The 18,060-nt window shown below is 54.0% G+C and overlaps 1 protein-coding gene across 1 annotated transcript in view; it reads right to left on the bottom strand.

The window, feature by feature from the left end:
- Positions 1 to 9,402, bottom strand: part of POU2F3 (POU class 2 homeobox 3) — a gene marked incomplete at its 5' end in the record, with an annotated part of 75,076 nt that extends 65,674 nt beyond the window's left edge. The window contains 2 exons of the mRNA XM_081154453.1: positions 3,261 to 3,329; positions 9,375 to 9,402. Coding sequence (XP_081010579.1) covers positions 3,261 to 3,329; positions 9,375 to 9,402 — 97 coding nt within the window. The remainder of the gene's footprint in view (positions 1 to 3,260; positions 3,330 to 9,374) is intronic.
- Between the last annotated feature and the right edge of the window lie 8,658 nt (positions 9,403 to 18,060).

The raw sequence follows: 18,060 nt of genomic DNA on the forward strand, positions 1-18,060 counted from the left end.
CTGGGCATGGGGCCGAGGCCTCACGAATGTGACTGCCCTTCCCCTCCCCTTGAGCCTACCAGACTCATCCTCCCCTGAGTCTGAGGCTGCACTGGGACCGGTGTCGTCAAAAGTCACAGGGTCAGCTGCGTGGGTGCCAGTTCATGCCCAGGGGCTTCTGGAATGTGTTGAATATCCTTACAAACTACTCAAATGAGAACAACAACAAATGCTGTCAGCATCCAAAATGAAGGCAAAGCAACAGGTGGGGGTGTAAAAGAAACGACAAAAGGGGGGGTAGTACAGAAATCTAGAAACAGCTGGGCTCCAGGCCTCTGAAGGGTGGAAAGAGCACTGGGCAGGGGAACAGGAGCCTCCGCTGGGTCCAAGTGCTGTCCTTCTCTGTCCTGCTCTGAGACCTTGGGCAGTTCACCCTCCATCCACACCTCAACTTCCAGACAGGCACAAAGAAAGGGAAAGAGACCTGCCCTGCTAGCTCTCTACCAACCAGGAGGTCTATGTCCAGGCCTGAGAATGCTCTTGTTTGCAAACTGGGTGAGTGTGGATGGAAAATCCAGTTCCTTTTCCCAGCTACCCCACCAGACTTGTGCCTCTTGGAGATTTCACACAATACAGATGGTGCTCTCGGGGAGCTGGGGCTTTCTAGGTCACCTTTGTTTATAGTTCCTTTAAACCCAGACACAAACCACCTCTTAATTCATGCACTGCTGGGAAGGGGAATCTGTCTTTTAAATATCCAAAGAAAGCCATTAAACCAAGTTGGTAACCATGGTGACTCATAATAAGATCTCCTCTGTAAAAAATGAGTCAGAATGACTTTCCAGGAAGTTTGGTTACTTTAATTAGCTACCTCTTTTTTCTTGCCTTTAAAAACATGCAGTAATTTGATGATCACCTAAGTTCGGATGCTACCAGCCACTGAGCTAAGCCCGTACCAGTGAAAGACTAGGGTGGGGAAGTTCCAGACAGCATGGACTTCAGGGTCTCCTTGGAGCCAAGGAGCCACACAGAATCTTTTACTGAGTGGTGGAAGGAGAAAAGTCAATCTCTGGGGCTGACCCGTTTGGCCTGAATGAAGGGAAGAAGGGCACCCCAGCTAGCTGCAGCCCAGAGCACTAAGCAGCAATGCTCGTTCTGAATATTAGAGAATCACAGAGTCCTAAGGATGCCATTAGAAGTCCCAATGGTCACAGCTGCCCTGTGCCAAGCACTGTGCAAAGGCCTTTAGACAGAACCTCGCTAACTCTCAACCCATTCTCAAAGAGGTACATTAATCGTCCCCATCTATAGAAGGGACGAGGCTACATCCGCTTATCAGATCATACAACCAGTAAGCAGCAGAGCTGTGATATTTATCCCAGGTCTGTCTGATTCTAAATCCACTCTTCAAAGGCCATCTGTTCCTGCCTCCTAAGGAGGCAAGGTGGCTGGTCGCAGGCCACCTGTTGAATTGGCAGTAACCCTGGGATTACAGTCGGGTTCCAAGAGTCCCAACTTATGTCTGGATTCTTTCTCCTATGTGGCCTAGTTGGTACATAGCTCCCACAGTCCCAGATATGAAACCAGAACTTGCTCAGGTTGTCAACAACACCTTAACCTTCTTAATCCCACCCCGGGATCTGAACTCCCTCCCTCTCCTGGTACACCTTTCTGGGCTCTGTGTGGCTCCTTCTCTTCCTTACATGGTCACCCTGACTTGGCCATGTAACTAATAGCAGCACATGTGCCTGCTAAGTGTGGCTCCTTCCCACATGAACACTCTTAGCTGGGTCCCATGGACATGGGGCCATACACATGGCCCAGGTGAACAGAGTTGGCTCCAGCCAGCCAGGAAAGGTGACCCAACTTCTTCTGAATCCTGGCTTCTGGACTCTGATTTTTCCCTAGGACAGAGTGTCAGAGCCAAGACTATGCCTATCAGCTCCAGCTGGACTGACTTTAGAGCCTTGTTGGAGTTCCTGAGGTTGGAGAGAATTTTCTCCTTGACTGGGAAGAACAGGTGTCCACTGCATGGAGCCTCAGCTGAGAAATCAACCTCAAAATGGATGCACCTGGCCCACACTCTCCTAGTTCAGCAGTCCCTATACATAAAGCAAAATATGCAGCCCTGGCTGGTGTGCTCAGTGGTTAGAGCATCGCCTGCAACCGAAGGGTTTGATTCCCAGTCAAGGGCATGTACCTAGGTTGCAAGTTTGAGGCAGCCAGTTGATGTATCTCTCTCACGTTGATGTTTCTCCCCCCTCTTCTAAAAATCAATGGAAAAAATATCCTCCAGTGAGGATTAACACCAAATATAATACACACACACACACACACACATATATACATATATATGAAGCCTGTAGCTCTCTCTATGCAAACAGACACTGTTTCAATATTAAACTGGTTCAGGAGCGTTCACAGCAAATGCATCCTGCATGTGCTTCCCCCTCCAAGAACCCAATTATTTTGTCCCTTATCCCAAGTCTTTAGCTTCAACAATGGAACTGAAGACCTGGAAAAAGATTTTAGCTCTGGGGTCATCGATTCTCTTCCCTTCTCATTTCTAAGTCTCCAGTGATCCAGATGAAAGACTAATTGAGGTCTTGTTTGGATGCTATTAAAGTTAGTTGCTGGTGTTACAATTTATACTCATCTTTCTTTAAGTTATTTTTAATTATATGGAGCTTTCAAAGCAAGGCTTGAACTATCGAGTTAAAAGCAGGCAGGCGTGAAACTTTCTTCTCAGCTGTCCCCTCTCCTCTTTTTCTCCACACAGCGAAGTCATCTCTAGGGACCAACCCTTCCTCTCTGGGTCTGTCTACAGCCCCCCTGCACAGAAGAGGAACACTGCACATGGCGCCTTGGGTTAGCTCCCTGATAGGGCTACTGAGAAACCTGGGGTACAAGGCTCCGGTCCCTGTCCACTGAAGACAGGCTCTGCCTCCCGTCAGTCAGCAGCAGCTGGGAACACAACCCACTGCTTTTAGGGGTGCTGGGATGGCACATCAAGAAGTGACTTTCCTCTCTAACATTTTTGTTTTGTTTTCTAGCTGAGTTCCAGAGGTTTAGTTCCACCGTAGGTCAGTATGTTCTGTTCAAAGACCCGGGGGGTGTCATACCCGTCTCTAGGGAATTACTTCATTCCCTAGGGCCCAACTTTTGGGTCTGCTTGGCTAAAAGACCAAATGAGAACAGACCCCACATCGTTTGAAGATTCCCAGCAACTCTCTCCCACCAGCTGTTTTCCTGTTCCATTCCCCAGAAGAGAAGACCCTTACCTGTCTCCACCTGGCTGAGAGCACTGCGACCGTCCGTGGAATCTGCTACATCCCCACTCATCTTGATATCTGCAGGGAAAACACAACTGATTTTAACAACAGGTCACAATTTTCTTGCTATGACATTATGTGGCTTTAACTAAACAGCAAAAATGAATGTGTAATTACAATAACCATCAGACTTTCAAATTCCTGGTTCCTGGACACTGCCATTAGAATATTCATAAGCTCCTGGTACATATCTCCCCAGTCAGGCTTGCCTCCTTTCCCTTCCTTTCTTTCCCCCTCCTCCCATGCTACTGCAGGGTCTCTCACCTTCTGTATTATTCATGGCCATTTCCTTCTATCCCAAGCCCGTTTTCGTAAAAATTTAACAAGGGGAGGAGTATAGCTGGGGGGGGGGGGGGATTAGGAGAGAATGCTTCCCATTCTTAATCCTTGCTTCCTTTTGTATTTGGGGAATTTATTTTACTTTTTAAAGTAGCATAAGAAATACCCATGTTTCCTCTCCCCACTCCCCCCTATAATGCCCTGCCCTGGAAGGTAAGCGTACCCTTGAACCAAGCTTCACCTCACACTAAGTCCTGCCTCCGCTCTCAGGCTCTCAGAGGTCAGCAGCCCACTCTCTAGGAACAAAACCCTCACTCCTCTGTGGTCCTCCTTGGAGATCCTGTCCTCGGGATCCTTACCTTCTCTCCTCCACTTCCCGAGTGCTGTGAAAAAGGGACGTCAGTGGGTGTGTGCCCCACAGAGAGAGAAGACCTCGGCAAGGCCCATCTCAGCCCCCAAGTGCTGTGGGTTTGGCCTCTCTGTCCTGCTCCATTTCAATAAACTAAACATTTACCCAACAGACAGCTGCCATCACCTAAAAGGCCCTGAGTCTCCTCTAGAGTCAGGAGAGAAGGAAAGAGGAAACTTTGAACCAGCTCCTCAGTCACTGTTCTTATTGAACCATCCAAATGCTGAAGCCTCAGAGACAGAAAGAATATTTATACAAAGCGCGTTGACCCTCACCCCCACCCTCTTTTCTGGGGCAGCACTTGAACTCTTGCAAACCAGATAAAGGCTCGGTGAGCCAGTTTGCATACCGGGCTCACCAGCCAGTCCCAGTTAAAGCAGGCAGCGGCAATTTGCATGAGGTAATCAGGCAGCTGGCCGTCTGGCCACCCGGAGGTGTGGAGATAATCAGGATGAAGGGAAGGGTGGACCTCTGCTCCAGGGAAAGCGGGGAGAAAACTTATTATTTTTAGGGCAATAATGTATGTGGCTCTGGCAGAGATTTAAACTGTGGCCCCTGGGGGTATAGTGACTACACGGTAGGAGGGATGACTTCCTGGCCAAGCAAAGCAGAGATGGGGAGTCCAGATGCTCTCCAATCCTTGGAACAGCCCAGAAGCAGAGGAAGAGTGAGCAACCTCGGGAGCTACTGTGGCTCAAGCACTGTTTTGGAGACCTGCCAAAGTGACGACCCCCAGGTGAACACTCGGAGCTCCGTACAGCCCTCCCCAGGCCTCCGCACTGTCCTGCATGGTCACAGACCCCCAGGGGAGATCCTGCAACTGAACCTGGCCTCCTCCTCTCAGTGCTCTACATCTAGGAGGGCATTTCCAGAGCCCAAGCCCTTTCTGCTGCAGTTTGGAAGTCTCTGTGTCGCCTGCCATGCATGAATATGCAGACTAACTAGTGTAGGCCCCTTGGACACATCCGCGAAGGGCTCTGCTGCTGCTCCCCGCATGCCCATGGGAACCGGCTTTGCTCATCCCACCCCCAGCACGGCCCCTGGAGCAGGGCATGGCCCTATACAGGTGCGCTCGCTTTCACTCCCCACAGGGATTCTTCGGCAGTGCTGAGAAAGTCAGAGGCTGCGGGGGAAATGTGGGAAGAGGAGAGTCCTCTCCGTGGTGATTTTTAAATCTGCTTCAGCAGTGCCTTCAATTCACAGACCTGGGTCTAATTCCAGGGCCAATCGCAACTAGCTGCGGGGCCCTGGCCACATATCTGAGCCTCAGTTTTCTCAACTAAAAAATGGGAATTAAGATATTTCCCAGAGTTACTGTGAGGAGCAAATAAAATAGTGAAAGAAAACTGCCCTGGCATAAAGCAAGCATGTAATAATTGATTAGCTAAACAGATACTTCTCCTAGTACCTCAAACAGCTCTACAGCTCTGCCTAAGCACCATTATGTGTCCTCTGCCTGGGGAACCACTGGCATTCTCCAAATTCCGACTTCATAGAAAAAATGCTCACGTGGACAGGAAGAGGTCAAGATTCAGTAAGGCTGGGATGATGCTCAGAGTCTCTGAATCAGCTGATTTCAAACTCCTGACATTTAGGAAGGGTACTTTTTTAGCTAAATCATAATTTCATGCCTGTAACCCAAACTCTCTCTCAATACCCATCCCTCGAATTGCCTTTAAATATACCCCAAAGGCATGTCACTCATCCTTTCAATGAGCTTAAAAGGTAGTCCTGATCATGTGTAAAAATAACTTTTGAAGGAGTCACAGGCCCCACACTCTGCCAGGACATCTACTCACTTGATGTGCTCACTGTGGAAGCCACACTGACACTTCTGGGTTGGACAAGGTGTTGAGCCCGAGTGGAGGGGCAAGCTGAGATGACCTGAAAAAGCTCTTCTAAGTCCTATAGGATACTACGATACTGAGAACCTGTTTCTGTTGGGTAGGAGACTGAGGCTAATGGGTGGGACGAACTCTTGGGTCTCAGCCTAAAAATGGGCCAACACCGAAACTCCCCAAGACGCCATAACCCTTCTCCTGTCAGACAGCACTTGCAGGGGTGAGTGCGAGAGGTGTAGGGTGCGGCCAGGCTTCTCGGCTCTTATCTCAGTCACAACTGAGTAGGCTCTTTGCCATCACTCCCTTCCCTGGGGAGGCTCAGCTGCTCTATGTAAGAGCCCAGATACCAGATGCAGACTTTCATCCACCTCCCTGGCACCCCCACAATCTAAAGCTGGGGCAATATGTTGGCAGCTGGCCTTGCCCCTCCCTGTGCCTTGGCATGACCCAGGAGTAGCCCCTCCTTACACATCTGTGAACCAGGATGTGAGTGTGAACTTGCAGGAACCAAGTCCAGGGGCAGTGTTTCCCCCAGGCCGCAGGCTGAGTGTCCACACAGTCTTGGACCTCCCGAGTCCAGCTCCCTCCTGACTCCTCCCTCACACACCTACTGATGAGGCACTTCCACTAGAGGGAATTCAAAGGACCCAGCAGTTCTACTTCTGAGCCAGCCATGGCTCCCACTCTCCCCTACAGGAGACTTCTCTTCAAGAGAGAGACCCACTTCCTCTCACAATAGGCCTTCCAACCCAGACGGCATTTCTGGGCTGTACCTGGGATAAGTCTGTGAGACCTGATCCACTTTCTGAGGGGACAGCTCACAATTTGCGGGGCAGAAAAAGAGATGCCTGTGGCCAGCCAGGTGCCCCCCTCTGGCTGGCTATTCAATGTTTTCCTCTCCTTTCCCTCCTCCCCCATCTGCCTGCCTGTCTGACTCTTATTTGCCTCTCTGACTGCTTTTAGCCTGGGAGCAAGGAGCCCCTCTTTAGCTAGGGTGCCCACATGCCTGGTGACCTCATGCCTGCTCAGGTTTTCCTGCTCCCATGTGAGAGATGCTTTATGAAGTACAAACTGCCAAGGCCCCAGGCAGACCTGATCATGGCTTACACCCAGGTTATCAGAGCAAAAAGCTGGGCTGATTCAGGGGCCACAGTACCTGTGGAGCGGTCTGAGGAGGTACACCTGCTCTGCGATCCTGCTCCCTGTCCTTCCACCTCTCAGCCTGTTCCAGTCAATCAACTGAGGAGTCCCCAAGGGCCTACGACTTGGAATTCACAGGAGAAGTGCTGTTTATAAAGAATCAGCAGGATATAGGATTACTGTGAGGGGTAAAATAGGACCCAAAAGACCAAACTTCCACCAAGAGGATCCTGGACTGAGAGACCCTAGAGAGGGACCCATAATGAGGCACTCCATAGAGGGGCACCCCTCACAGACCCCACAGCAGAGCCTTCACTGAGAGATGCTACAGACAACCTGGACTGCAAGGCCCACTGAGGAGGCCCAGCAGAGCGAAGCTTCAGGCGCAGGCCCATTCAGAGAGACTCCACAGAAAGTCTCAAATGGAGAGCGCCCTCTGAGATGTCACTGGAGGGAGCCAAACACACAGAGGGGCCCAGACAGCCCTGAGGGCAGACAGTCTAAAGCAGTGGGCTGGGGAGGGGCAGCCAGTAAATGTAGAGAAATGAGTCTGTCAACCCATTCAAAGTGGATGGAGACCCTGCCCTGAGGAGTCACCCCTACCTTAGGTTTATTTCAGTCTCCCCTTTTGTGCCTGGAACCCACCGGGGTGAGAGAGATGTCTGGGCTTCTGAGAGGCATCAGTGCGGAGCTTCCTCCAAGGCCAAGGCATGGGGGGCTAGGCCCTCTCACCTCAACTTCACTCTCTTTCCTGTTTTCTGCTAGATCCTCTTAGCCTGTAGACTGCTTTCCTTCTGGGCACCAGCTGTCCCACTTGCTCCCACTTCCCTGAGCTGGAGCCTCCATACACAATGAGATGAAAAGCCCCCAGGAAGTCTCTGATCTTGGCCCTGAAGAACTTGCCGCTGGGGCCCATGTTGACATGAAGAAGAGGGGATCTGCTCCCAGGTGTGCCCAAACCCATGCTGGTGCCACAGGGACTGGAAACAGATTTCCCCCACACATCTGATACCAGTTGGGTGGTTCTCTGGGCCTCACCTAACCCTTCCTGCCAGTCCTGGCACCTGCGGACCTGCTCAGTGTCAGCACCTCTCTGTCAGCCTGCCATTCACGTAGTCCTGCAGGACTGTGTCTGGAGAACTGTGGGTCCCAGGGCTCCGTGAACACCGACTGCTGCTTCTTTTCAGGATTGGGGGACCCCAGGAAGGGCTAGAGCCTCCAGCCTGCTCTACTCCTTGGAGTGGGTCAGAAAAATTGCCTCCCCCACTTTTCCTCCCTCCTCCTTCAGAAAGGAGAGCAGGTGACAAATTCCTGTCCACAGTGCCGAAATCCCAAATGAAGGTCGCTGGGAGGCGAGCAGCGGGTGTGCAATGGCCGGGTTGGGGCGAGCTTGCTTTATCTTGAGGCTGTTCTCTGCTCAGACCCCGAGGCCGGCCCAGCGCGGCCCTTCAGGAACCGAGACCCCGCCCGACCGGCCGCGGCGAGGGGCCCGCGGGCGGAGGGCCGCCTGGCTCACTCCACGCCCGCACGCCGTCCCGCGGGGAAAGGGATTCCCGCAAGGCTCTGTCCGCTAGGTCCGCACCGGGGACAGGAGGCCTCGGCATCGGAATTCGTGGGACGCGGAGCGGGACGTGCCTCTCCCAGAGAGGGAAGCGCCTCCTGCAGCCCCTGCGGCCCACGGAGCCCCCGCGAGCACGCGCGCACCGCCCCTGCCCCGCGGAGCCCACGGCCCGCCAAGGCCCACGGCCCACGGCGGGCACAGCGGCACACGGCGGGCACCGCGGCACAGGGCGGGCACAGGGCGGGCACCGCGGCACACGGCGGGCACACGGCGGGCACAGCGGCCCACGGCGGGCACACGGCGGGCACAGCGGCACACGGCGGGCACAGCGGCACACGGCGGGCACACGGCGGGCACCGCGGCACACGGCGGGCACCGCGGCACCGCCTCCCGCGGCTCGGTGGCAGGCGGGCTCACTGCCATGCGCAAGCCCCGGTCCGTGCCCGGCGGCGTGGCCCCTGCCCGGGTGCGCTGCTCTGCCCGGCCCGCCAGCGCCCGGCCCATCCGATGCCCGCCGAGTCCCCACTCCACAGAAGCGCGCCCTCCCTCGCGCTCGGCCCGCACCCGGGGCCCCGCTTCTGCGCCGGCGGACGCGCGCTTGGGGAGGCGCCGTCAGCGCACCGCAGCCCCGGCCACCCGCCACTCTCCAGAGGCCCCGAAGGCCCCCCCCGCAGCCCCGCCTTCACGCTCCCCCGGGGTCCCCAACACCCCCCCCCCCCCCCCCCCCGGGACCAGCTGCCCGCGCGGCCCCCGGCCGCCGGGACTAAGACCCCAGAGGGGAGCGCGGCGCGGACCCTGGGGCGCGGGCGACCCGGCCAGGGCCCCTCCCTCACCTGCGGGCACGAGCTCCAGGTTGACCATCCTGCCCCAGGCGGGGCCGGCGGCAGCGCCCCCCCAGGCCCCCGGAGCGGGCCCCAGCCGGGCCCCCTGCGAAGCCAGGTCGCCGCCGCCCGGGCCCTGCCGTCCCGCCGCCGGCTCCGGGACGCGCGGCAGGTGAGCGCGGCCGGCCCCGCCCCGCCCCGGCTCGGCCCCCTGGCCCCCGGCCCAGGCAAAGCAGCGATTTGCATGCGCCCAGCCCGGAGCCAGGGGCCTGGGGAGGGGCCGGGTGCTGCCGGGGCGGGTCCTGACCCTGCGGGGCACCTGGGGCCGGGCCTGTCCCCCGCCCGGCCCGCTCGCCCCTTCCAGGGGCCCTGCAGGTTACCCGCCTCTGCACGGATCCGAAGTGCAAGCGCCGCAAGGAGCCTGGAGTGTGTGGAGAAGCCATGGGCGCACCGAGGAACCCGGGCTGGGACCCCTCTCTCAACACTTCACCGGCCGTGCGACAGGGAACAGGGCTTCCACCCCCCTGGACTCGGCTTCCTCATCTGTAAAATGGGGCAGGTGCAAATCCTAAGTAGCATCTCTATATGGACTTAGCAGGTGGCCAAGTTCACCAGCCCTGTGCACCCTTGAAACATCCTGGGACCTGGATGGGACCCACGTCATTATCACACTTTCCAGGCGAAGACACTGCCCTTTGCCTGCCCCCCCCAGGTTCCAGGTGGCTCTGAGGCTCTATGACAGGGCGATGTGGAAGTTACTTACCAACGTGGGGTTGTGGGGACAGCTGGCTCCCTCATCAACAGAGCTGGGAGGTGGCAAAGCCACACAATTCCCTAGCGACACACTGAGCCTGGCTGGAATCAGGCCTCTGGACTCCCACTCCAGTGCTTTTTGCAGCACCCATCATAGATCTGAGCTCCCCCCTGCTCCCCCATGCTTTAGGTTTCAGGAAGTGGTGCCAAGGGCAAGGGGTCACCTGCCTTGTAAGCACAGAAAGCCACGTGCCAACAAGAGGGCAAGTCCTTTCTTTCCAGACAGGCCTCCTGATTAGCCTACCTTAGTATCAAGGACTCTTTCCTGCTCACAAAACAGATTCTGGGCTTTTTTTGCCTCTATGCCTTATTTTCAGTGTTTTTCTCCACCTGGCGTGTCTGTCCACCCACCATCCACCCCAATAATCCCTATTTTAATATCCAGCATTTATTGAACTTTCACTATGTGCCAGGCACTGTGCTAACATTTTAAAAGCATCCCTCTTGCACTGTCCTCACAATAACTCATGAACTGGACTGTTGTTATTTCCATTTTACAGATGGGACAAATGAGGCCTGCCCAGTGTTACACAGCCGGTAAGGTACTGGGCTCCTGTTTGGAAGCACCGTGCTCTGTTTCCTCTACACACAAATCGAACACCACCTCTTTCCTGAACTTGCAGTGGCCTGATCTTCTACTAAGTCACCCTGGCGCTTCAGTGTTCTCAGCAGCTGCTGTGGTGGGTTCCATGAGACTCTCCTTATCCTGTCTCCTGGTTGTTAACTGCTTGGTGCCCCACAGCCTTGAGCACAGTGCCGGGCACACAACAGCTATCGGAAAGGGCTCGACTCGGTGGGCGCCACGTGGGCTGGGGAACAGGAAGTGCTTAACAGGTGCATCCTTAGATACATACAAACCGGCCTCCCCCAATCACAGGGTCTTCTCTTCCTCCACTCTGGGGAAAAAGAGAGGGGACCACTTTTCCTGTTTCTTCTGGCCAGGAAAGAGATCAATTGAGACTTCTTGGAGGCCTAGTGAACCCAGGGAACCCCACTCAGACACTTCCAGCCTGCCTCCCCTCCCTTCCTCTTCTCTCTCCTCTCCCCTTCACTTCAGGGGTGGCCCCTCCCCTGAGGTTCATTTCTGCTCTACACTTGAACTTCACCTGCCGCCATCCTAAAGAAATGCCTGCAGGTGACATCCACTCTCTATTTGCATATTATTTGCATGGCTGTGTGCGTGGAAGGTCTGATTCTCTGAATCCTATCTGGGACCTGTTTCTCTTTTCCAAGAGCAAAGTTACATGGTCTGTGCAGGCTTTAGTTTTCCAGAGGACAGAGGAGCATGTACTTGATGTTTCTAAGGACTTTCCAGCTGGACTTTCCAGCTGCAGAGGCCTAGGATTCTGGGGTCCTGGGGATGGGGGTGGAGCTCTTGGGGATGGTGCCCTTTGGGAAAGAGAGGGGACCTTGGAGGTTCACAGCTGGAGACATAGCTCTGTGTTTCAGACATGGTGTGGGAGGAGGGGAGAGTGGCTGACACCGTCTCACTTATTCATCCTCCCTTCGTTCCTTCAATGAATATTGCTGTGTACTTCCGTTTGTGCCAGGAAAGGGCATCTTATGTAGTCAGCACTGCTTTAGAAGGAAGGTATAATTTTTAGGCTTCTTTTATAGAGGACACTAAGGTTCAGGGAGATTAATTCAGCCAGTTGATGGCAGAGGTGGGATTTCGACCAGGTCTGCCTGACTCTAAAGCTGGTGCTGGAGCCTGAGTTTCCCCTTCTCTCCACCCCCCATCCCACGATCTTATAACTTGAGGTGGAAGGAGCTTAGATATCATCCATACGGAGTCACATGGCGAGCAACACAGAGCAGAGACCCTTCCACTCCTTGTGCTCCCCCTTCACGTGCTCTTCCTGGCTCTTAGAAAGTTGGGTGGGTTTGCGGCACCTGTGTATGGGCCAAGGGGCAGCATTGGAAAATTTCTAGTCTTCCGTCTCTGACTTCCTTGATCATAATTTCAACTAGACGAACTGGAACAGGCCCTCACAAGACCCCTTTTCCCTCCCTCCTTCCCAGTATTCAGTCTCCATGAAATCAGCTTTTTGAGTTCTGGGCAGATGAGAGGTGGTGAGGAAGATGCCAGACCCCTAAGCCTAATATTCCATGCCTGTGTTTAGCTTGGGAGAGGAAACACTGTGGGGAAAAAGGGGGGGAGGGGGCGGGGTTGCCTGGAGGTTAGAAAGGAGCATTAGAAAGAAAGTTTGAAAGAAGCAAGGACAGGGAATTTCAGTGCCTTTGGACATCCAGAGAACTCTATGCAAATAAAATGCAAATTACCTCTCCCCATGTCCATTACCCCCTCTCTCAATAGCTGGAGGACTTTTTCAGGGAGTAACCAGTCTTACTCCAGGATGCTGTGGCCCCTAAACTATGATGAACTTGGACCCTTCCCCAGGTCCTCCTGGTTCTTCTTGGCTGTACCTCTAGGAATTCACTAGCTCCCCAGGCCCTATTTCGAGAAATCTCTGGGAATCAAGCTTTCCCTTCCAGACACATTGCTGAAAATGATCTGTAGTCCTGGAAAAGGGACTCAGGGGAAGGAGGGGTGCCCCAGCCCTGATTCCCACTGAAGCAACGAAAAGTGGCCTTCTTGGCTACAGGCCCTGCTGCTCACGCTCATTTCCTGTAATGTCAGCTGGATTGAGTTGTCAGAGCTGGGAAAAGGGTGGAGAGCAAGGCGTCCTGGAAGGCCACCAAGCAACAAGTCCCTTCTAGCTTCTTCTGCCTGCCAGATGGACTGTAGGGCCTAGAGCGTGGGGTTGTGTGGTGGGGGTCAGCTCTATGCCTTGGGGCAACCACAGGGAATAAGTCCAAGCTCAGGCTTCTCAAAGGGCTGATGGAAAAAAGGTGGAGGCCAGGAAGAACTCCTGGTCCTCTTTAAAAATCACATCTCAGAGGCAATCGTGTGGCACTGTTGCCAGGGGAGTATTGCAGAATAGGGGTAGAGGCGGTGGTGTCAGGGTGACAAAGTGAGAGGTGCTCTGGGAACCGTGAGAAAGCAGCTGTTTCTGGGGATCAGACTGGAGAGGACATGGGTGTCAGGACACAAAGCCATTTACTCCCTGCCTTTGATCCCCTAATGCTGAGCCCCAACTCAGACGTTCCACTCCACTCAGGACCCAGCTTCGCTCACAGCTAGGGAGAACCACACAAACGCATTGCCCATTTTTCACCTGAAGTTTCCAAATACTAGATAATTGTTAAAAATATTTAATGTTAAAACAGCATAACAACTCTGTTTTCAAATGAACATTTTTGACCTTGGGGCCAGCACTGGGCCTGGGTCTGACCACTCTAACTGCGCCTTCAGCAGAGCTGTCTCAGCGGTCCCTTTCCTGGCTCCCCAGGTGTAGTCGGGCCAGGAAGGCCTTCTGGTTCCCTGTGCTCAGGGGGGGTCTAAGCCCAAGGCGCCCTCTCGTGGTGATAGGGGTGTGGCCCTGACTTGAGCATCCCTGCCTACAGGTGTCTGGAGAGGTCTCCAACCGCCCAGCGGCCAGAGCCTACCCATGGCTGGGGGAATCGCAGGCGAGGGCCCCAGTGCCAGGCAAGATGGAGATATTGAACGTTAGCTTCAGAATGCAGTTGGGTCTTCTAGTCCATGCTCCCCAGTAAAAGCCAGGCTACCCTGGAGCCCCAGTTGGAGTCAGCCAGCCTCAGTGACAGGAGACCCGGCCTTGTTGGGGTGTCTGTCCTATTGCTGGACATCTCTGTGGATAAAATGTCCTCTGGAGCTTCTGAGCTACACACCCACACGTAGGAGGTCAGTGGCATTTGTCCATTCATCCGTTCAGAGCATGTTTTGAGTACCCACTAGAGCTACCCATTGGGTTAGGAGTGGGAATGGAATGGAAACCAGACAGTGTCCTACCCCCAGGGGCCTCACAGTGGGCAATGCTTGTGGACCAGTGAAAAGGCAAGTCCCTCGTGTGTGGTGTGCGCTCTAACAGGCAGACCGAGGGTCTCTGGGGCCTGCTGTGGGGCACGCCTTCCTTGAATCTGGCCATGGACTTCGGGAAAGGCTCCTTAGAGGAAAGGCCATCTAAGCAGAGGTCCCCCGAGGGAGGAGTTGGGAGTGAGCGTAGGCAGTGCCGGCAAGAACGGCATCTGCCAGGAGGGCGTGTGAACATGCGGCTCCCGGCAGGACCGTGGCAGGTCTCAGAGCTCAGGAGGCAGAAGACGTGAGTGAGTGAGGACCATGCTCTTTGTTCAGGGAGGACGTTGAATCTGCCCTAACTTAGGTGGAAATAGTTGGCCAGTTTCAGTAGCGGATGACTTGTTACTGATCGCAGGGTTGGGTTGCTGGGGGGTGGAGGACTCCAGCAAGAAGCTTCCCTGTGAAGGAACAGGGACAAATAGGAAAATGAGAGAGGTGCTTGAGCTCCTTTTTACTCATGTTTTTAGATGGGAAAGATTTAAATACTTTCAGGACTGATGGGAAGAAGGCAGGAAAGAGAGAAGAGGAAGAGAGGAAGGGAGAGGGGCCAGGCAGGGTTCAGAGCCGGGGTCAGGGTTGGGAGGAAGGGACAGCACCCCCACCATTATGACAGGAGGGAATTCTAAAAGACAGATGGGCCTGGCTGGGGTGGCTCAGCGGTTGAGCGTCGACCTAGGATCCAGGAGATGGCTGTTTGATTCCCCGTCGGGGCACATGCCGGATTGTGGGCTCCATCCCCAGTCGGGGGCGTGCAGGAGGCAGCTGATCAATGACTCTCTCATCATTGGTGTTTCTATCTCTCTCTTTCCCTCTCCCTTTCTGTCTCTGAAATCAATAAAGATGTATTTTTTAAAAATAAAAATAAATAAAAGACAGCCGTGGATGGAGGTTGGATAGAGATGTTTCTGCTTCCTGTGATGTAGGAGGGGAGGAGGCGTGAATACATTGTCACTTCATCAGGCCCCTCCCATTATGACAGTGGAGCGGCCAAGGCAGGGAGCCTGTCACCTCAGGGGATGTGGGCACCACCCTCCTCAAGACCCCACAGGCGGGGCCCTGAGGGAGCTTATGATTTGCCTTCTTTCCCTTGCTGACTGGAAGCCCCCTAAGGTGGGGGCCTTCTCCCCGGGAGGTGTGCACTGAGTCCCTGCCAAGGGAGACAGCTTTCCACCCCACTTTGGCCCTCTTCTTTCCCATTGCTCATGCTTCTGGGTCCCCAACTGGGACTACTGCTGTCATCAACCAGGGTCTCTGGCAGAAAAAACAGTCACTCAAGTGCCTTTAATGAAGGCAGCCTTATTTACAGAGGGGCCAGCAGGGCCAAGGGGACCAAGAGCAGTGGCACTGAGGAGCCAAGGTGAAGAGGTGAGGGGAGGAACGGTGGTCCAGGCCCGAAAGGAGGTCTGGAGCATGGGGGAAGGGAGCTAGTGCCAGGGGTACAGCGCTGAAGAAACAAGGAGCAGGGCACATGCCCCGAAGTCCCTCTCATCCCACCCTCGGGTGTCTGATGCTTTGCACTGGCCGAGCCAGAGGTGAGGGAGCCCAGGTGGGGCCCATCAGAGGCTGGTGTCGACAGGCACAGGCAGAGGAGGGTGACCTGGGGCAGGGGCGGGGTCAAGCAGGGAACAAGCAGCACGGCTGTTATGGGGCTATAGTCCATGGTTGATATCTGAGCCCGGCTGGCACGACTCAGTGGTTGAGCATCGACCTAGGATCCAGCAGATTGTGGTTTGATTCCAGGTCAAGGCACGTTCCCAGGTTTTGGGCTTGATCCCCAGCGAGGGGTGTGCGGGAGGCAGCCGATCAATGACTCTCATCACTGACATTTCTATCTCTCCTTCTCCCTACCTCTGAAATCAATAAAGATACATTTTTTTAAAAAGTTGATATCTGAGAATAAACCCTATAATACTTTATTACTTCTCACGGTCAAATGGCACTTCATGATAACATCAAGTGATGGCAGGTGGTGGTCAATTTTGTGTGTCGGCTTGGCTAGTCTGTGGCGCCCAGTTGTTTGGTGGCCCAGCACCAGTCTAGATGTGTCTATGAAGGCTTTTTAAAATCTTCACCAGAGAATGTTTATTGATTTGGGGGAGGGGGGAACACATCGATTGGCTGCCTTCTGTATGCACTGATTGGGGATCCAACCTGCAACCTAGGTCTGTGCCCTGACTGGAAACTGAGTCCACAACCTTTTGATGTGTGGGACGGCGCTCCAGCTAGCTGAGCCACCCGGCCAGGGCAACACTGAGGTTTTGAAAAGGAAGGAATTCTGCCTGAAGACTGTAACAGAGATCCTAGGTGAATTTACAGCTGCTTGCCTGCCTGTTCTACAGCTTTCAGACTCAAGACTGTAATATCAACTTTTGCCTAAGCTGCCAGCCTGCCAGGATTTTGGACTTGCCAGACTCCACAAATGCATGAACTAATTCCTTAAAAATCTCTCTTTCTTCCTCTGAAGAACCCCTACTGATGCAGCAGGAATGTGGGGAAACAGGGCCTTCCCTACACTGCTGGTGAGTATAAATTGGGACGGCCCACTTGGAGGGCGATTTGATGGTATTTACAAAATACTGACCATTTCAGATTTCCATTTTCACCATTTATCTATAGCAGGGGTGGGGAACCTTTTTTCTGCCAAGGGCCATTTGGATATTTATAACATCATTTGCGGGCCCTACAGAATTCTCAACTTAAAAATTAGCCTGCTATATTTGGTCAAACATTTCATTGAATTTATTGAATTTTGAGTCCCACCTGCAGTTGCCTTGGCAGGGCCAGACCAAATGATTAGCTGGGCCATGGATGTTCCCCACCCCTGCTCTACAGCATGGCTTGTAAGAGCAAATCACAATAAACAATTCAATTGTCTCTCAGTAGCCAAATGGCAATCTGAGGCGAATGCCAGGCAACAATCCCACATTGATTGCCAGTGCCAGGGAAGACATTAGAGGTGATCTAGTGAGGCCCTCTCTCTTAGCAGATTAGGCAACTGGGGTCTTGTATCAGGGGTGGTCCACTCGGGGAACATAGAGCTGGGACTATGTTGGCACCCACACTCCTCACAGGCATCACATGCATTGCTAGTGTCAAGCTTTGCTTCTTGAGAGTAGTCCTTGCCCTACTTTTGCCAGAATCCTCGGCACTCTACCCAGCACGCACAGGTCTGGTGAAGGCCCGGGGCAGAGGTGCCCCACTGTGGGGCCCAATGGTTCTCCCACCTAAGACTTCCCTTGGCTGACAGAACTGCAGGGAGAGGAGCCTGCAGAAAACCCACAGGAAGGACAGGAAGGCCCAATCCAAGCTGGGGCAATCCCGCTGGGGTAGGTCACCCTTGAATGTTTGCGCAGCCCAGAGGCCCTGGAGGACAGGAGCGCCTTACCTTGTTTCTCAAATACCTGACAACCTACATGTACTCAACAAGCTCCTGAGGATTCTGATGCCCTGAAACCTGTGGGCAGGGACTGGACTGCGATGGTGGGGCTGGGGCACTGTGACGCCCAGGGCTGGGTCAGGAGGGTGGTCTAGGGTGATGGCGCATATAGATATTGTCTGTGTGCAGGATCCCAAGTCTCAGGGGATCTTAACTCTCATCCCCATGACCTGACCTGAGACCAAGAAGGGGGTGTCCGAAGGCCCCCTTACTGCAGGGGGCAGGCAGGCTTGGAGGTGTTAGTCACTCCAAAGAAAGATAGGAAAAACACTCTAAGTCTTGAAAATATTACTATTTACAAAAGCAATACTTTAGTCTCAGATTTACAGATGTGACTTCAGCTATCTGAAAGCAACCAGGGAAGGTGTATGCCTTGGGGACTCTACCCCCAGCATTAAAAGCAGACACGGAGTAGGCAGTGCCTTCGGCCAAGCAACTGCCTCTCTCACCCGGAGGAGGGTTAGGGTTAGGACTGGGGCCCTGCATTGTGCAGGAGGGGAGGAGGAAAA

This window comes from Miniopterus schreibersii, assembly GCF_964146895.1.
Source record: "Miniopterus schreibersii genome assembly, chromosome: 12".
In the NCBI taxonomy this organism is placed as follows: domain Eukaryota; kingdom Metazoa; phylum Chordata; class Mammalia; order Chiroptera; family Miniopteridae; genus Miniopterus; species Miniopterus schreibersii.